We start from the raw sequence: 11,213 nt of genomic DNA, 5'->3' as shown, positions 1-11,213 counted from the left end.
ACGCTGCCTTGGTCTCTGCCCTTGCCAAAAAAAAGTGATCAAGGAACAAACAAATGCAAACTGTTCGTAGCTGGAAACTTTTGGATTCCGCCACCCCACGTGGGTTCGGTGACTGCCGTTGGGCTGGAACCGTCTCGAATGAGAATAAAGGTTGGGGGGAGGGGAGAAAATTGGGGAATGGGCGATTGGGGAGAAGACAACGCACAAGCTTCCAGAGGCCCCGGATCTCGCCACCTGGCAGTCCAGCCCGCCTGTGACCTCACCTGGGCACAGCCTCCCTACCCCCAACTCCACGCCCCGCAGTCACAAAGTAGCCGAGTGCGGGGGCCCGAGCGCGCGGGCCTGGCGCACCCCATCCAGGGCCAGGAAGCCCAGCTAGGTCTTGCAGCCTAAGGGACCGTCGAGTTGGGGACCCCGGCGCCCCTAACATGGGCAGGCTCCAAGCCCCGCCGGCGGGAGCTCTTAATAGAAGAAATGTGGCTCTCTCTAGTGCGCCGTACAAGGGTCACCGGCCGGGAGAAAGCAAACGGGAGGATACCCACAAGGGCCGAGCCCCGCCCGGGGCGGGCCGGGGACGTGCTCGCGCGCCTGCGCGGGGCCGGTGTTGGCCTTCTCCGGTCGCGAGGTAATTGGGGGCCAGAGGCGGCAAGTGGAAGGTTAACGTGGCGCTAGGCTCCCTCGCCTCCCCTGCCTCCTGCTCAGTGTGCCTTGGCCCCGGTTTCCCCTACGCCCTCCCTTCGACATTAGCATCCCCCGACGAGGCCCGAGGCGCTGGGAAGACTCGAGCCAGCCCGAATGTAGGAGCGAAACGTTTCCAAAGCTCGCGCCGTCCGGTCGAAGGACAGTAACTGGGACGGTGCGAGAGCCGTGGGGGGTGGTCGGACGGTTAGACGCCCAGACCCGGAGGGACTCGCCAAGGTGCCCTGGAGTAACGGGTCGGGCGGCCGTCAGCGCCTGGGCAGGTGTAGGGCCCAAGCCACGGAAGTTGGGGGGAGAGAGTTACCCCTCCCCGCGACATCCATTCATCCAACACGTCTGAAGTGAACAACTTGGTTCCAGTTCAGGCCCCTGCCCTCCCGGAGCTCGCTGTCTACCTGGGGAGAAACACTGTACCCAATAAGCACACTTTCAAAGTGATCTGGGGCATGAAGAAAATAACTGTGGCACGGCGCTGTGATGGGGAGGGGAAGCGGAAGCGTTACAGGCCTGCCAAAGGCAGCTTTGCTGGCGTCTGGGCTGGGATCTGAGTGAGAAGAGGCCAGCCACGGGACGGCGGGCGAAAGGGGGTCGCGGAGCACCCCCGGGTGGCACACGGGGCTTCGGGCCGCGCTGCGCGAGGGGTTAGGCCTCCCGGCGTGCTGAGAAGTAGTCCCGGCTCGGCGCCCGGCCCCGCCCCTGCAGGGCGGAGGGACGCATCACGCAGGGGTGGGGAAGCCGGATCCATGCGCAGGGTTGCTAAGGGTGAAACTTTTCATTGACTTTGCTCACTTCGGGCCGGGGCGCGGGAAGGTGCGGGTCGTTGCCGGAGAGAAGCGAGTGGCTCGGGCGACGCGGGGCCAGAAGGGCAGGACCGCCCGCTGGCCAGAGCCCGGACCGTCCTCCGCCCTGCGACACGAGCCGCCCTTCGGTCCGACATCCCCGCGCCGTCGCCGCCGGCCGGCCCGCCCGCCTTCCGTCCCCCCTTGGCCGAGCCTGACCTCCAAAAAGCTGAAAGAATTATTATTGAGAATCATAGCCCCAAACTCCCTTACTTGCTCCCAACCTTCAACGAAGAAAAAGACCCATCAGCCTCCGGCCCGGCGGTGCCCGGGAAGGAAGAAAGAACGACCACCGTACCGCGCCCCGGACTGCCCTGGAAGGGAGAAGCCACCCTGAACCGCCCCGCCGCCGCGGAGACCCGAGTGAGTGCGTGGGGGGCGTGCGGGCGGGGGAACCCTCGAGACGCCTTCCTTCACCTCGGTCCCACTCCGCTCTTCGCTTTGCTGGACGCTGCACGTTGCTGTCGCGCCCCCACCCTGACGACTGGCCAACATTTTCCTTTCTCCTTCCACCTCCCCTATATAACCCTCCCCTCCCCCCGTTTCGCCCGGTGCTCCTCTCTTCTCTAGGTTCGGAGTGTGGCCCCCTCCTGGGTGGGGTGCATTTCCTCCCCTCTCCGCCTCCCTCAGTTCTTCATATCGTAGAGACGCGGTAGATTTTTCCTTGATCTCCCCCCCCCCCCAACATAACTTCCGCCACCATTAAATGAATCAGGAAAGAAGGGGACCCAGGCCTTGTTTTTCTGCTTCTTGTCCCGTGTGTGGGGAAGGGGATGGTCATAATTAATAGGGTTTATTTCTGGGCCTGTGGAGCCGAGAGGTGGAAGGTGGACATCCCCTTTTGGACCGGTCAGTGGTGACTGTCTCCTGGCCGCTGAACCAGAATTCACCATTTTGGCCTGAGCTCTTTATCCTCTTTAGTGTTTTAAGGGAAAACTGTGCAGGGAGGGGGTAAGTACCTTTACAGCAATACCAAGTGAGTGGATTCTGATTGATCCTGGTGAGGTACCTGGGAGGAAGAGCCCTACTTTTAAGCTCCTTCCCCTCGTGTCCAGAGGCTGGACTGTGCCCTTGAACAGAGAGGTGGGGGAGGAGGGGCAGCTGGCAGGGCTTTTCCCACCCCGCAGAAGAACTAGAACCCTACAAAGTAGGCTTCAGGTTGGACCAGCGAAGGGGTTCTTGGGTGCCTGCTCAGTATCTTAACCTTTCTTTTTCTCCTTCCTGTCCACCCGACCCTGGGAGTGAGTCCCTCATCTTTGATTTTCCAGCAGAAAAGCACTCCTATTGCTTTCTTGGGCGCCTGCCCCATCCCCCTCTTAAGCAGTGGGAGAAAGAAGCTTGTGTGGGAGGGAGGATTAGGGAGGTTTAACACTGTTGGGGAGCTTTGCCGAGGATCTGGTAAGTCTGGTCATAGAGCAGGCCTTGCAATGGGAGGGGACTCACAAACAATTTCAAGTATTAGAATATGTTGTTCAAGTGTCAGATGTACGGTTTTTCCTTTCCTGCCCAGGAACCTTTTCCCATTTCCCTAGCTGGGTCTAGTTACTCTGAGTTGGATTAAAAGAGGGGTGAGGCTTGGGCCCTGCTGGCTTGGGGCCTTTTGATTGTCGGCCCGGCTCCTCCCCGCAGCTTAACTGGGAATTTCTTTGGCTGAGAGGACGGGAGAACTGGGTTTAGTTCCTGCCTCCCCTGGCTCTGGGGGTCCTGGAGCTGAGCCCGCTGGGCATTAAGTGAAAAGGCTTTTTTTTTTTTCTTTTTTCTTTTTGAATTCACTGTCCCTACAGCAACTCCAGAAAGAGACCACCCAGCCCAAGGAATACAGATTAAGTGGCAGTGTTGGGTGAGGCGCCGGGGGGCGGGGGAGGGGGGCGGGGGGGAGGGGGGATGGGAGGGGTGACCTTTATCTGTCCCACCCACCGCCTTCACCCAGAAAAAAACTCACTAGGAGATCTTTAATTCAACAGTCATGAGAGGCAGTGAAGAAAAAGAGGAAGGGGTGGGGAGAATTCAGCCTTACTTGAGGCCAAGACGCGAATACAGTGGGGTGGTACAATACGAGGAGTAGGCCTTATGGGTAGAATTTATATAAAATGTATTAGGCGGTGGGCGGGGTGGGGGGGGCGTCCGCCACAGCGCGCATGTGCATCGGAAACTTTTCCTCGGTTCTCGGGACCTCGGCCAGCTCCCCTTACCGGGCATGCGTGATTAGCTGGCCGAACCTTCGCAAAGCACGCAGGGAAGTGTAGTGTACACAGAAAGTAGGTCACTTGCTCCAACGTGAGTATGAGGTTTCTGAGGACTACAATTCCCAGAGTACAGAGCGCGCCTTCTCTGCCGGCCTACGTTGGAGTTACAGTGAAATCTTCCTGGCTTCGGAGTAATGGAGTGCCCCAGAAAGGGCCTTCTTAGTCTGAAGAGTTGGGCTTGCACAGTCCATGTTTGAGGGGCTGGCTGGGGTGTTGCGGTCAGTCAGCCCAAGTCCTGGAAGCCCTTCAACCATACCCGCCGGTCCTGTCATTGCGGGGTGGGGCCGGGCGGTCCCACTGAGCCGGCTCTCCTGGGCATCCGGTTTGTGGCACCTGCTGGCCTTGTCAAAACTGAGGGCCCCTCCTCCCTGACTCCTCTCTCCAGAGTCTTTTCAGACTCTTTTGAATCTGATAGCGCTTCAGTTGTAGGACTATTCCGATGTTAGGGCTTGAGGTGCCTGGATTTTTTTTTTTTTTTTTTTTTTTTTAATGTTTATTGATTTTTGAGAGACAGAGTGCAAGCCGGGGAGGGGCAGAGAGAGAGGGAGAGGGAGACACAGAATCTGAAGCAGGCTCCGGGCTCTGAGCTGTCAGAGCAGAGCCCAACTCGAGACTCTAACCCAAGAACCCTGAGATCATGACCTAAGCCCAAGTTGGACACTTAACAGACTGAGCCACCCAGGTGCCCAAGGTGCCTGGATATTTTTATAGGTTCTCGTGGTTTAGGGACCTGAGGATTTCCGTCACCATTATCCCTCCTTTTCCTCTTTAAAACGTAGCTGCTTTCATTCATAAAAATCCTCCATAGCATATTTGTCGTAAGTTCTTTCTGGAATCACCATTACCACATCACTGACTGCAGCAGCCGCCTTTCTTACCTCATTTTTGTCCTTAAGCACTCTTTAAGACACAAGTCAGCACAAGGGATCTGAACCAGAGATTAATTTTGCTGTTGGAAATAAAAAGTGAAGGAGAATAAGATTCTAACTGAATTTGGACAGAATTTACTCTCACGTTTTCAACTTTCTAATATATTAACAAAAGATAGATTTTGCTATTGTTAAATACTTAGCATTGGATTGGGGGGGGTGTTTGCTTGGGTTTGTTTTTACTTTTACTTTTTGCCACCTTTCTGGCCTTTTGCACGTGAGTGAGGGTTGGAGGAGATCTTCGAGTCCTTCCTTGCCTCGTAAATCTACTTGTTCCTTGTGTCGAAGAGTAGTTATTGCCAAGCTTTCTAATCTTACCACATTTTTATGAATATTTTATATATAAGCTCTAGAATTTGCCCACAGCCTTAAAAAAAAAAAATGAACAAACTCATCTGATTGGTCATTCTTATCTTTAGTTAAAGACAAGACAGCATCAGTGCTTTAATCCTCTGTTCCATAAGCTTCTTGAAGTCAAAATTAGAGCCTGAGCTGATAGAGCAGAAAATCTCATTCTGGTTGTCCAGCATTTTTGAAAGGTTCCACCCCACAGCCATCTGGCCTGGCCTGTTCTCCAATTAAAGAGGCAAAGACGGCATTATGTACTTCCTTATTTGTGTAGCAGCATCACGGAGGTATAAATTGGTGTGCAGCTTTAGTTGCTTATGCTGCAGAAAATGGTTAGCTAGGCAGGGCTGATGACAGTGGTTCTATTGTATTTTGGGGTGGGAGGCTTATTTCCCAATGACTTTGGCCTGCATTTAAAATGCTCCCATTTTGGGGCACCTGGGTGGCTCAGTTGGTTAAGCGTCTGACTTCGGCTCAGGTCATGATTTCACGGTTCCTGAGTTTGAGCCCCACGTCAGGAGCTGTCAGCACATGCTCATGCTGTCTCTCTCTCCCCCCAAGATAAATAAACAATAAAATTGGTTTTCTTAATGTTTACTTATTTTTGAGAGAGAGACAGAGCGTGAGAGGCGGAGGGGCAGAGCTAGAAGGAGTCACAGAATCCAAAACAGGCTCCAGGCTCTGAGCTGTCAGCACAGAGCCCAACGCGGGGCTCAAACTCACAGGCTGTGAGATCATGACCTGAGCTAAAGTTGGACGCTTAACTGACTGAGCCACCCAGGCAACCCCCCCACTTTTTTTTTTTTTTTTTTTTTTAGTTTATTTTTGAGAGAGAGAGAGAGAGAGAGAGCACTAGGAGGGGAGGGACAGAGAGAAAGAAGGAGAGAGAGACACACAATCTGAAGCAGGCTCCAGGCTCCGAGCTGTCAGCACAGAGTCCGACATGGGGCTTGAACCCACAAGTGGTGAGATCATGACCTGAGCCGAAGTTGGACAGTTAACTGACTGAGCCACCCAAGCACCCCCCCAAAATTTTTTTTAATGCTCCCATTTGGGGCGCCTGGGTGGCTCAGTCAGTTAAGTGTCGACTCTTGATTTTGGCTTAGGTCATGATCTCACGGTTCATGAGTTGAAGCCCCACGTCAGGCTCTGCACTGTCAGCAAAGGGATTCTCTCTCTGTCCCCTCTTTCTGCCCCTCCCCTGCTCGTGCTCTCTCTCTCTCTCTCTTTCTCTCTCAAAATAAATAAATAAACTTAATACATAAATAAAAATATTTTTAAAAGTAAAACAAAATGGTCTCATTGTGAAGATGAGCTTTTAAGAGGAAGTTAACTTGGAAGTTACATGTGCAGTAAAGTTTGAGGAGGCCTAGAGAGGTGTAGGAGGCCCCTTGGTCTGGTATACCAAGAGGCCATGTGGTGCTTTGGGAGAAGAGTCACGTCATATTGAAGTCTGTTTTACTTTTAAAAACACTTTGAAAACATTGTCTTTAACTCCAGGCCTATTCTTGGGAACCAGCGCCAACTTTCTTCACACCTTTGTAATCTCCTCCATGCAGGACACCTCTGGTGGCTGCTATGGCCCTTATAGACTTCCATTCCTGGAGGCTAGCCTTGCATCTGGTGATGAACCCAATCCTTATCAACAGAAAACCCTCTACCGTTACCATTTTTTTTTCCTCTTTTAACCTAGAAGGACTCTGTTGACTTGGCATGTGACCCTCTGCTCAGACCTGAAATGAGGGTGGGATAGACTCGTAGCCAGTGTTCTGTGATGCTCCAGATTGATCCAGTGCTGCTTCTCTGATACTCACCCCAGAGAGCTTTTGCCTGAGGATCCAGTCCTAACAATACCCCTAGGAGCCATGGCCCCAGTCCTGAGAATTACAAGGAAGTAAGTCGGGGCAGGTGTTCGGAAAACTGAAGATCCTCAAATGAAGAATTAGCAACTGATTATTCTATGCTGGACCCAGAAGGGATTTATATTTATTTATTTACTTAAAAAAAAATTTTTAAGAGAGACTCTCTTAATTTTTTTAAATGTTTCTTATTGAGAGAGAGCATGAGTGGGGGAGGGCCAGAGAGAGAAGGGGACAGAGGATCCGAAGCAGGCTCGCACTGACAGCAGTGAGCCTGACGCGGGGGTCAAACTCACGAACCGTGAGATCGTGAACTGAGCCGAAGTTGGACACTCTACTGAGCCATGCAGGCGCCCCTATTTACTTACTATTTTAAGTAGGCTCCAAGCTGCACATGGAGCCCAAAGTGGGGCTCAAACTCATGACCCTGCTATCAAGACCTGAGCTGAGATCAAGAGTGAGACACTTAATCAGCTGAGCCACCAGTCACCACCAGAAGGGATTTTAATCAAAATCTAGCCCCACATCTATCACAGGGCAGAGATGCCCTTGATGGATCATGGATTAGTCTTGTCTCTGTGCTGAGCTCAGCAGCACATTCTCACCCAGAGGCTTGGCTAGAAACATGTTCTGGCCCTGCTGAACCTCGAAGGTGGTCCTTTTCAGTTTTCTCATGGCATGACCCTGGAGCTGCCCTTGTGGAGAAAGTGGGACTGGGATCACTGGCTCTCGGGACTTTACAGATCATCTTCCTGAGACACGAGGCTGGCCCAGACCTCAGAAATGAACCTTTTTGACCTCTGTGGGAGCTGGCTGTGAGAGAATCCCAAAATAACAATCTGAGTGTTTATCTTGGGCTGTCTCCTCTCCGGGGATCTCCAAACACTTGATAAATCCAATCCGATGCCAAGGACAGGTGGTCAGACAGTCCTCAGGAGACTGAGTGATGATGGGTCCCCAGCTGGAGACTGCAGGGTGATGGAAAATTTCTTCTCTTTGCTGCCCTCATCACCTGCACTCCAGCCAGAAGTGTAGAGATTCCCTCAGGCCACACCAGTGCTGTTCTTAAGGATTTTTTGGCCCGCAGGGCTTTGCTTCCCTCTCATTTCCTCTGCTTCCCTGGGACAGCCCCCTCGTCAGCGTTCCCTTGTTGGTCCACACCTCCGGTTAATGCAGGTCTTGACTTCTTCCTAAGGGATCATGTTCTCGTCTCCATTCTTGGAGACGGCCTACACGGAAATGCACCCTTTGGTTACGCTGTGGCGTTCTTACATCAGTTCTGCAAACCCAGAGTGAGCCAGAGAGCGTACATACTCAGGGAGCCCAGGATGACAAATTGGATGTGACTGGAGTCCAAGCCCCCACTGAAAAGTTGGCAGTGCTGCTTCCTGTTCAGTGATCTGTATCCCTTTCCATTTAAGGAGAAAAACTAAGGATTTTACACTTATATCTTGGCCTGTGACAGTTTGGGAGCACGACTTCACCAAGATGTTACAGAGATACATTAGCAAGAGCCTTCTCTTCTCCAGCTGAATTAGGGGCTCCTTTTTTTTTTTTAATAGCAGTTGTATAGTGTACCTGGCTTCTCAAAATAGTGGAAGCCACAGCCCTCCTTTAAAATTACTTGAATTCCTTTAGAATTTCTTTAGAATTACTTGCAAAACAGTAGCTCATTTTATCAAGTCTTTACTAGATATCAGGTTCGGCATAAGACAGTTGACATCTTTGAGCTAACTTCACCTCCACGATGACCTTGTGTTACTGATGAAACTAAGGCTGAGAAAAAAAGTGGCTCGCTCTCAGTCACACAATTAAGCTGGTCACTGGTGGAGCAGAAAATGGGACCCCGAGTATATGTGGCCCGAAGCTGGTGCTTTTATGCCTTTTGCCGTTGAACCCCCTACCCTCTGGGCTTTCTGCATAATCTACTCATGATGCCCTTTGTTCTCATTTCTCAGAGCTCTCTGGAGCCCAAGGCTGCCTGTCTTACGTCACCTGCCACTGCCCTTGGTCTGCGCTCTTGCCGTGAGCTGACTCGCCACCTAGGAAAGCGAGGACCATGCAGCTGGAGATCAAAGTGGCCCTGAACTTTATCATCTCCTACTTGTATAATAAGCTGCCCCGGCGCCGGGCAGACCTGTTTGGGGAGGAGCTTGAGCGGCTCTTGAAAAAGAAATATGAAGGCCACTGGTACCCTGACAAGCCACTGAAGGGCTCAGGCTTCCGCTGTGTTCACATCGGGGAGATCGTGGACCCTGTGGTGGAGCTGGCCGCCAAGCGGAGCGGCCTGGCAGTGGAGGATGTGCGGGCCAATGTGCCCGAAGAGCTGAGCGTCTGGATCGACCCTTTTGAGGTGTCCTACCAGATCGGGGAGAAGGGGGCAGTGAAAGTGCTGTACCTGGACGACAGCGAGGGCTGTGTCGCACCAGAGCTGGACAAGGAGTTCAAGAGCAGTTTCAACCCCGACGCCCAGGTCTTCGTGCCCATCGGCAGCCAGGACAGCTCCCTTTCCAACTCCCCGTCGCCATCCTTCGGCCAGTCACCCAGCCCCACTTTCATCCCCCGCTCCGCCCAGCCCATCACCTTCACCACTGCCTCCTTCGCTGCCACCAAGTTTGGCTCCACCAAGATGAAGAAGGGGGGTGCGGCAGCAAATGGCGGGGGCGTGGCTGGCGGCGGGGCAAGTGGCCAGCAGCCTCCCCAGCAGCAGCCCCGCATGGCCCGCTCTCCCACCAACAACCTGCTGAAGCACAAGAGCCTCTCTCTGTCTCTGCACTCGCTGAACTTCATTGCGGCCAACCCGGCCCCTCAGTCCCAGCTCTCCCCCAATGCCAAGGAGTTCGTGTACAACGGGGGCTCTCCCAGCCTCTTCTTTGACGGGGCCGATGGCGGGGGCAGCGGGGCCGGCACGTGCAACGGCAGCGGCTTCGACGTGGCCCAGGTATTCGGAGGTGGCGCCAACAGCCTCTTCCTGGAGAAGACCCCCTTCGTGGAAGGCCTCAGCTACAACCTGAGCACCATGCAGTACCCCAGCCAGCCCTTCCAGCCGGTCGTGCTGGCCAACTGACCGCCCACCCGCCACGGGGCCAGGAGCGCCCAAGACCACAGAAAAGAGAAAGGAAAAGAAAGGCCAAAAAAAGAGGAAAAGAAAAATACACAAAAAGATTTCCAGTCTTCGCACTCTGGCTTCTAGAAAAAAGATCCGGTCCAGGCACGGAGTGGGAGGGGGCTCCTGAAGCACCGAATCTGTTTAACTCAACCCCCTGCTGCTTTCCTGCCTGCCTCTGATTTATTTGATTGGTTTGGGTTTTATATTTTTTCTTTTTTTTTTTCTTTTTTCTTTCTTTTTTTTTTTTTTTTTTACATGTAGTTTTCTATATAACATCTTCAATTAGTGGCTTCCTGTGCTAAGAATGGTCCAGATGTGAATTGCTGCTCCCTGCTCCCTCCCTCCCTCCCTCCCTCACACTGTTGAGGATCTCGCGTCCTCTCTCACAGGGAAGGAAGAGCCGGAAGAGGCGCAGCTGGGGCCTGACCCTGCCCAGAGCAGGGAGAGGCTGCCTTGTGTCACTGCCTCTATCAGCCAGCTATCCTTTTACTCAAAGCCATCCAACCTCAGAGGGCCTTCTTGGGCCCTGCCACCCAAATAGGTCTGACCCCGGCACCCATCCTCCCCCCGCCTCTCAGGCCTGAGACACGGGGAGCTGCTGACTGGCGACTTGACACCCTCCCACTAGAGCTGATGTCTGTGACTCCAGGTAGCACTCTGTCTGGTGGAACTGCTTTCATCTCTGTCCTGTGTTCCCACGCCGCCATCCCCACCTGGCTCGGACTATCATCGTGGCCCTGGAGACCCATCCGTTGACACACGTGGCTCTTCATGCAGCCCCTTGTTCCCGGGGCCTGAGGTTGTGGGTAACGAGGGGGGGCGGGGGCGGGTGTGTGTGCGCGCGCGTGCGTGTGCGTGGTTTGCTGTCCTGTTTTAAAGGATTCCAAGCCATGTGAACCCCCCCCCCCCCCCCGCCCCCGACATGATTCCAGGTTGCAGCAAGTGCTTATTTATGTAGGAGGTTGGGGAATGGGCCGGGCGGGTGGTCAGTTCTTTTGTAGGGTGGGTCATGTGGTGGGGTGAGACTGCGGCTGAGCCTAAGACACTCCCAGGGGAAAATACTGCAGAAGGAACTGGTTTCCAGACTGCGGAGGGATCTGCACTTTTGTTTTTGACCAAAAAAAAAAAAAAAAAAAAGAAAGAAAAAAAAGGGTTAGCAGTGAGGGGCTGAGGGAATACCAGCC

The 11,213-nt window shown here is 53.4% G+C and overlaps 1 protein-coding gene across 2 annotated transcripts; it reads left to right on the top strand.

The window, feature by feature from the left end:
- Positions 1-302: 302 nt before the first annotated feature.
- On the top strand, positions 303-10,942 carry TOB2 (transducer of ERBB2, 2). Of its 2 annotated transcripts, none has more exons than XM_042947949.1 (2): positions 303-625; positions 8,879-10,942. In XM_042947949.1, exon 2 carries the CDS (start codon positions 8,980-8,982, stop codon positions 9,985-9,987), a length of 1,008 nt encoding a protein of 335 aa, XP_042803883.1. In that variant the 5' UTR covers positions 303-625; positions 8,879-8,979; the 3' UTR covers positions 9,988-10,942. The 2 variants fall into 2 exon arrangements, with proteins under 2 accessions (XP_042803883.1, XP_042803882.1); XM_042947948.1 differs by lacking the exon at positions 303-625 and adding an exon at positions 646-1,901.
- Positions 10,943-11,213: the final 271 nt, after the last annotated feature.

The sequence above is a fragment of the Panthera leo genome, chromosome B4, assembly GCF_018350215.1.
Source record: "Panthera leo isolate Ple1 chromosome B4, P.leo_Ple1_pat1.1, whole genome shotgun sequence".
Classification (NCBI taxonomy): Eukaryota; Metazoa; Chordata; class Mammalia; order Carnivora; family Felidae; genus Panthera; species Panthera leo.
This window is presented reverse-complemented; position numbering and strand designations above follow the sequence as displayed.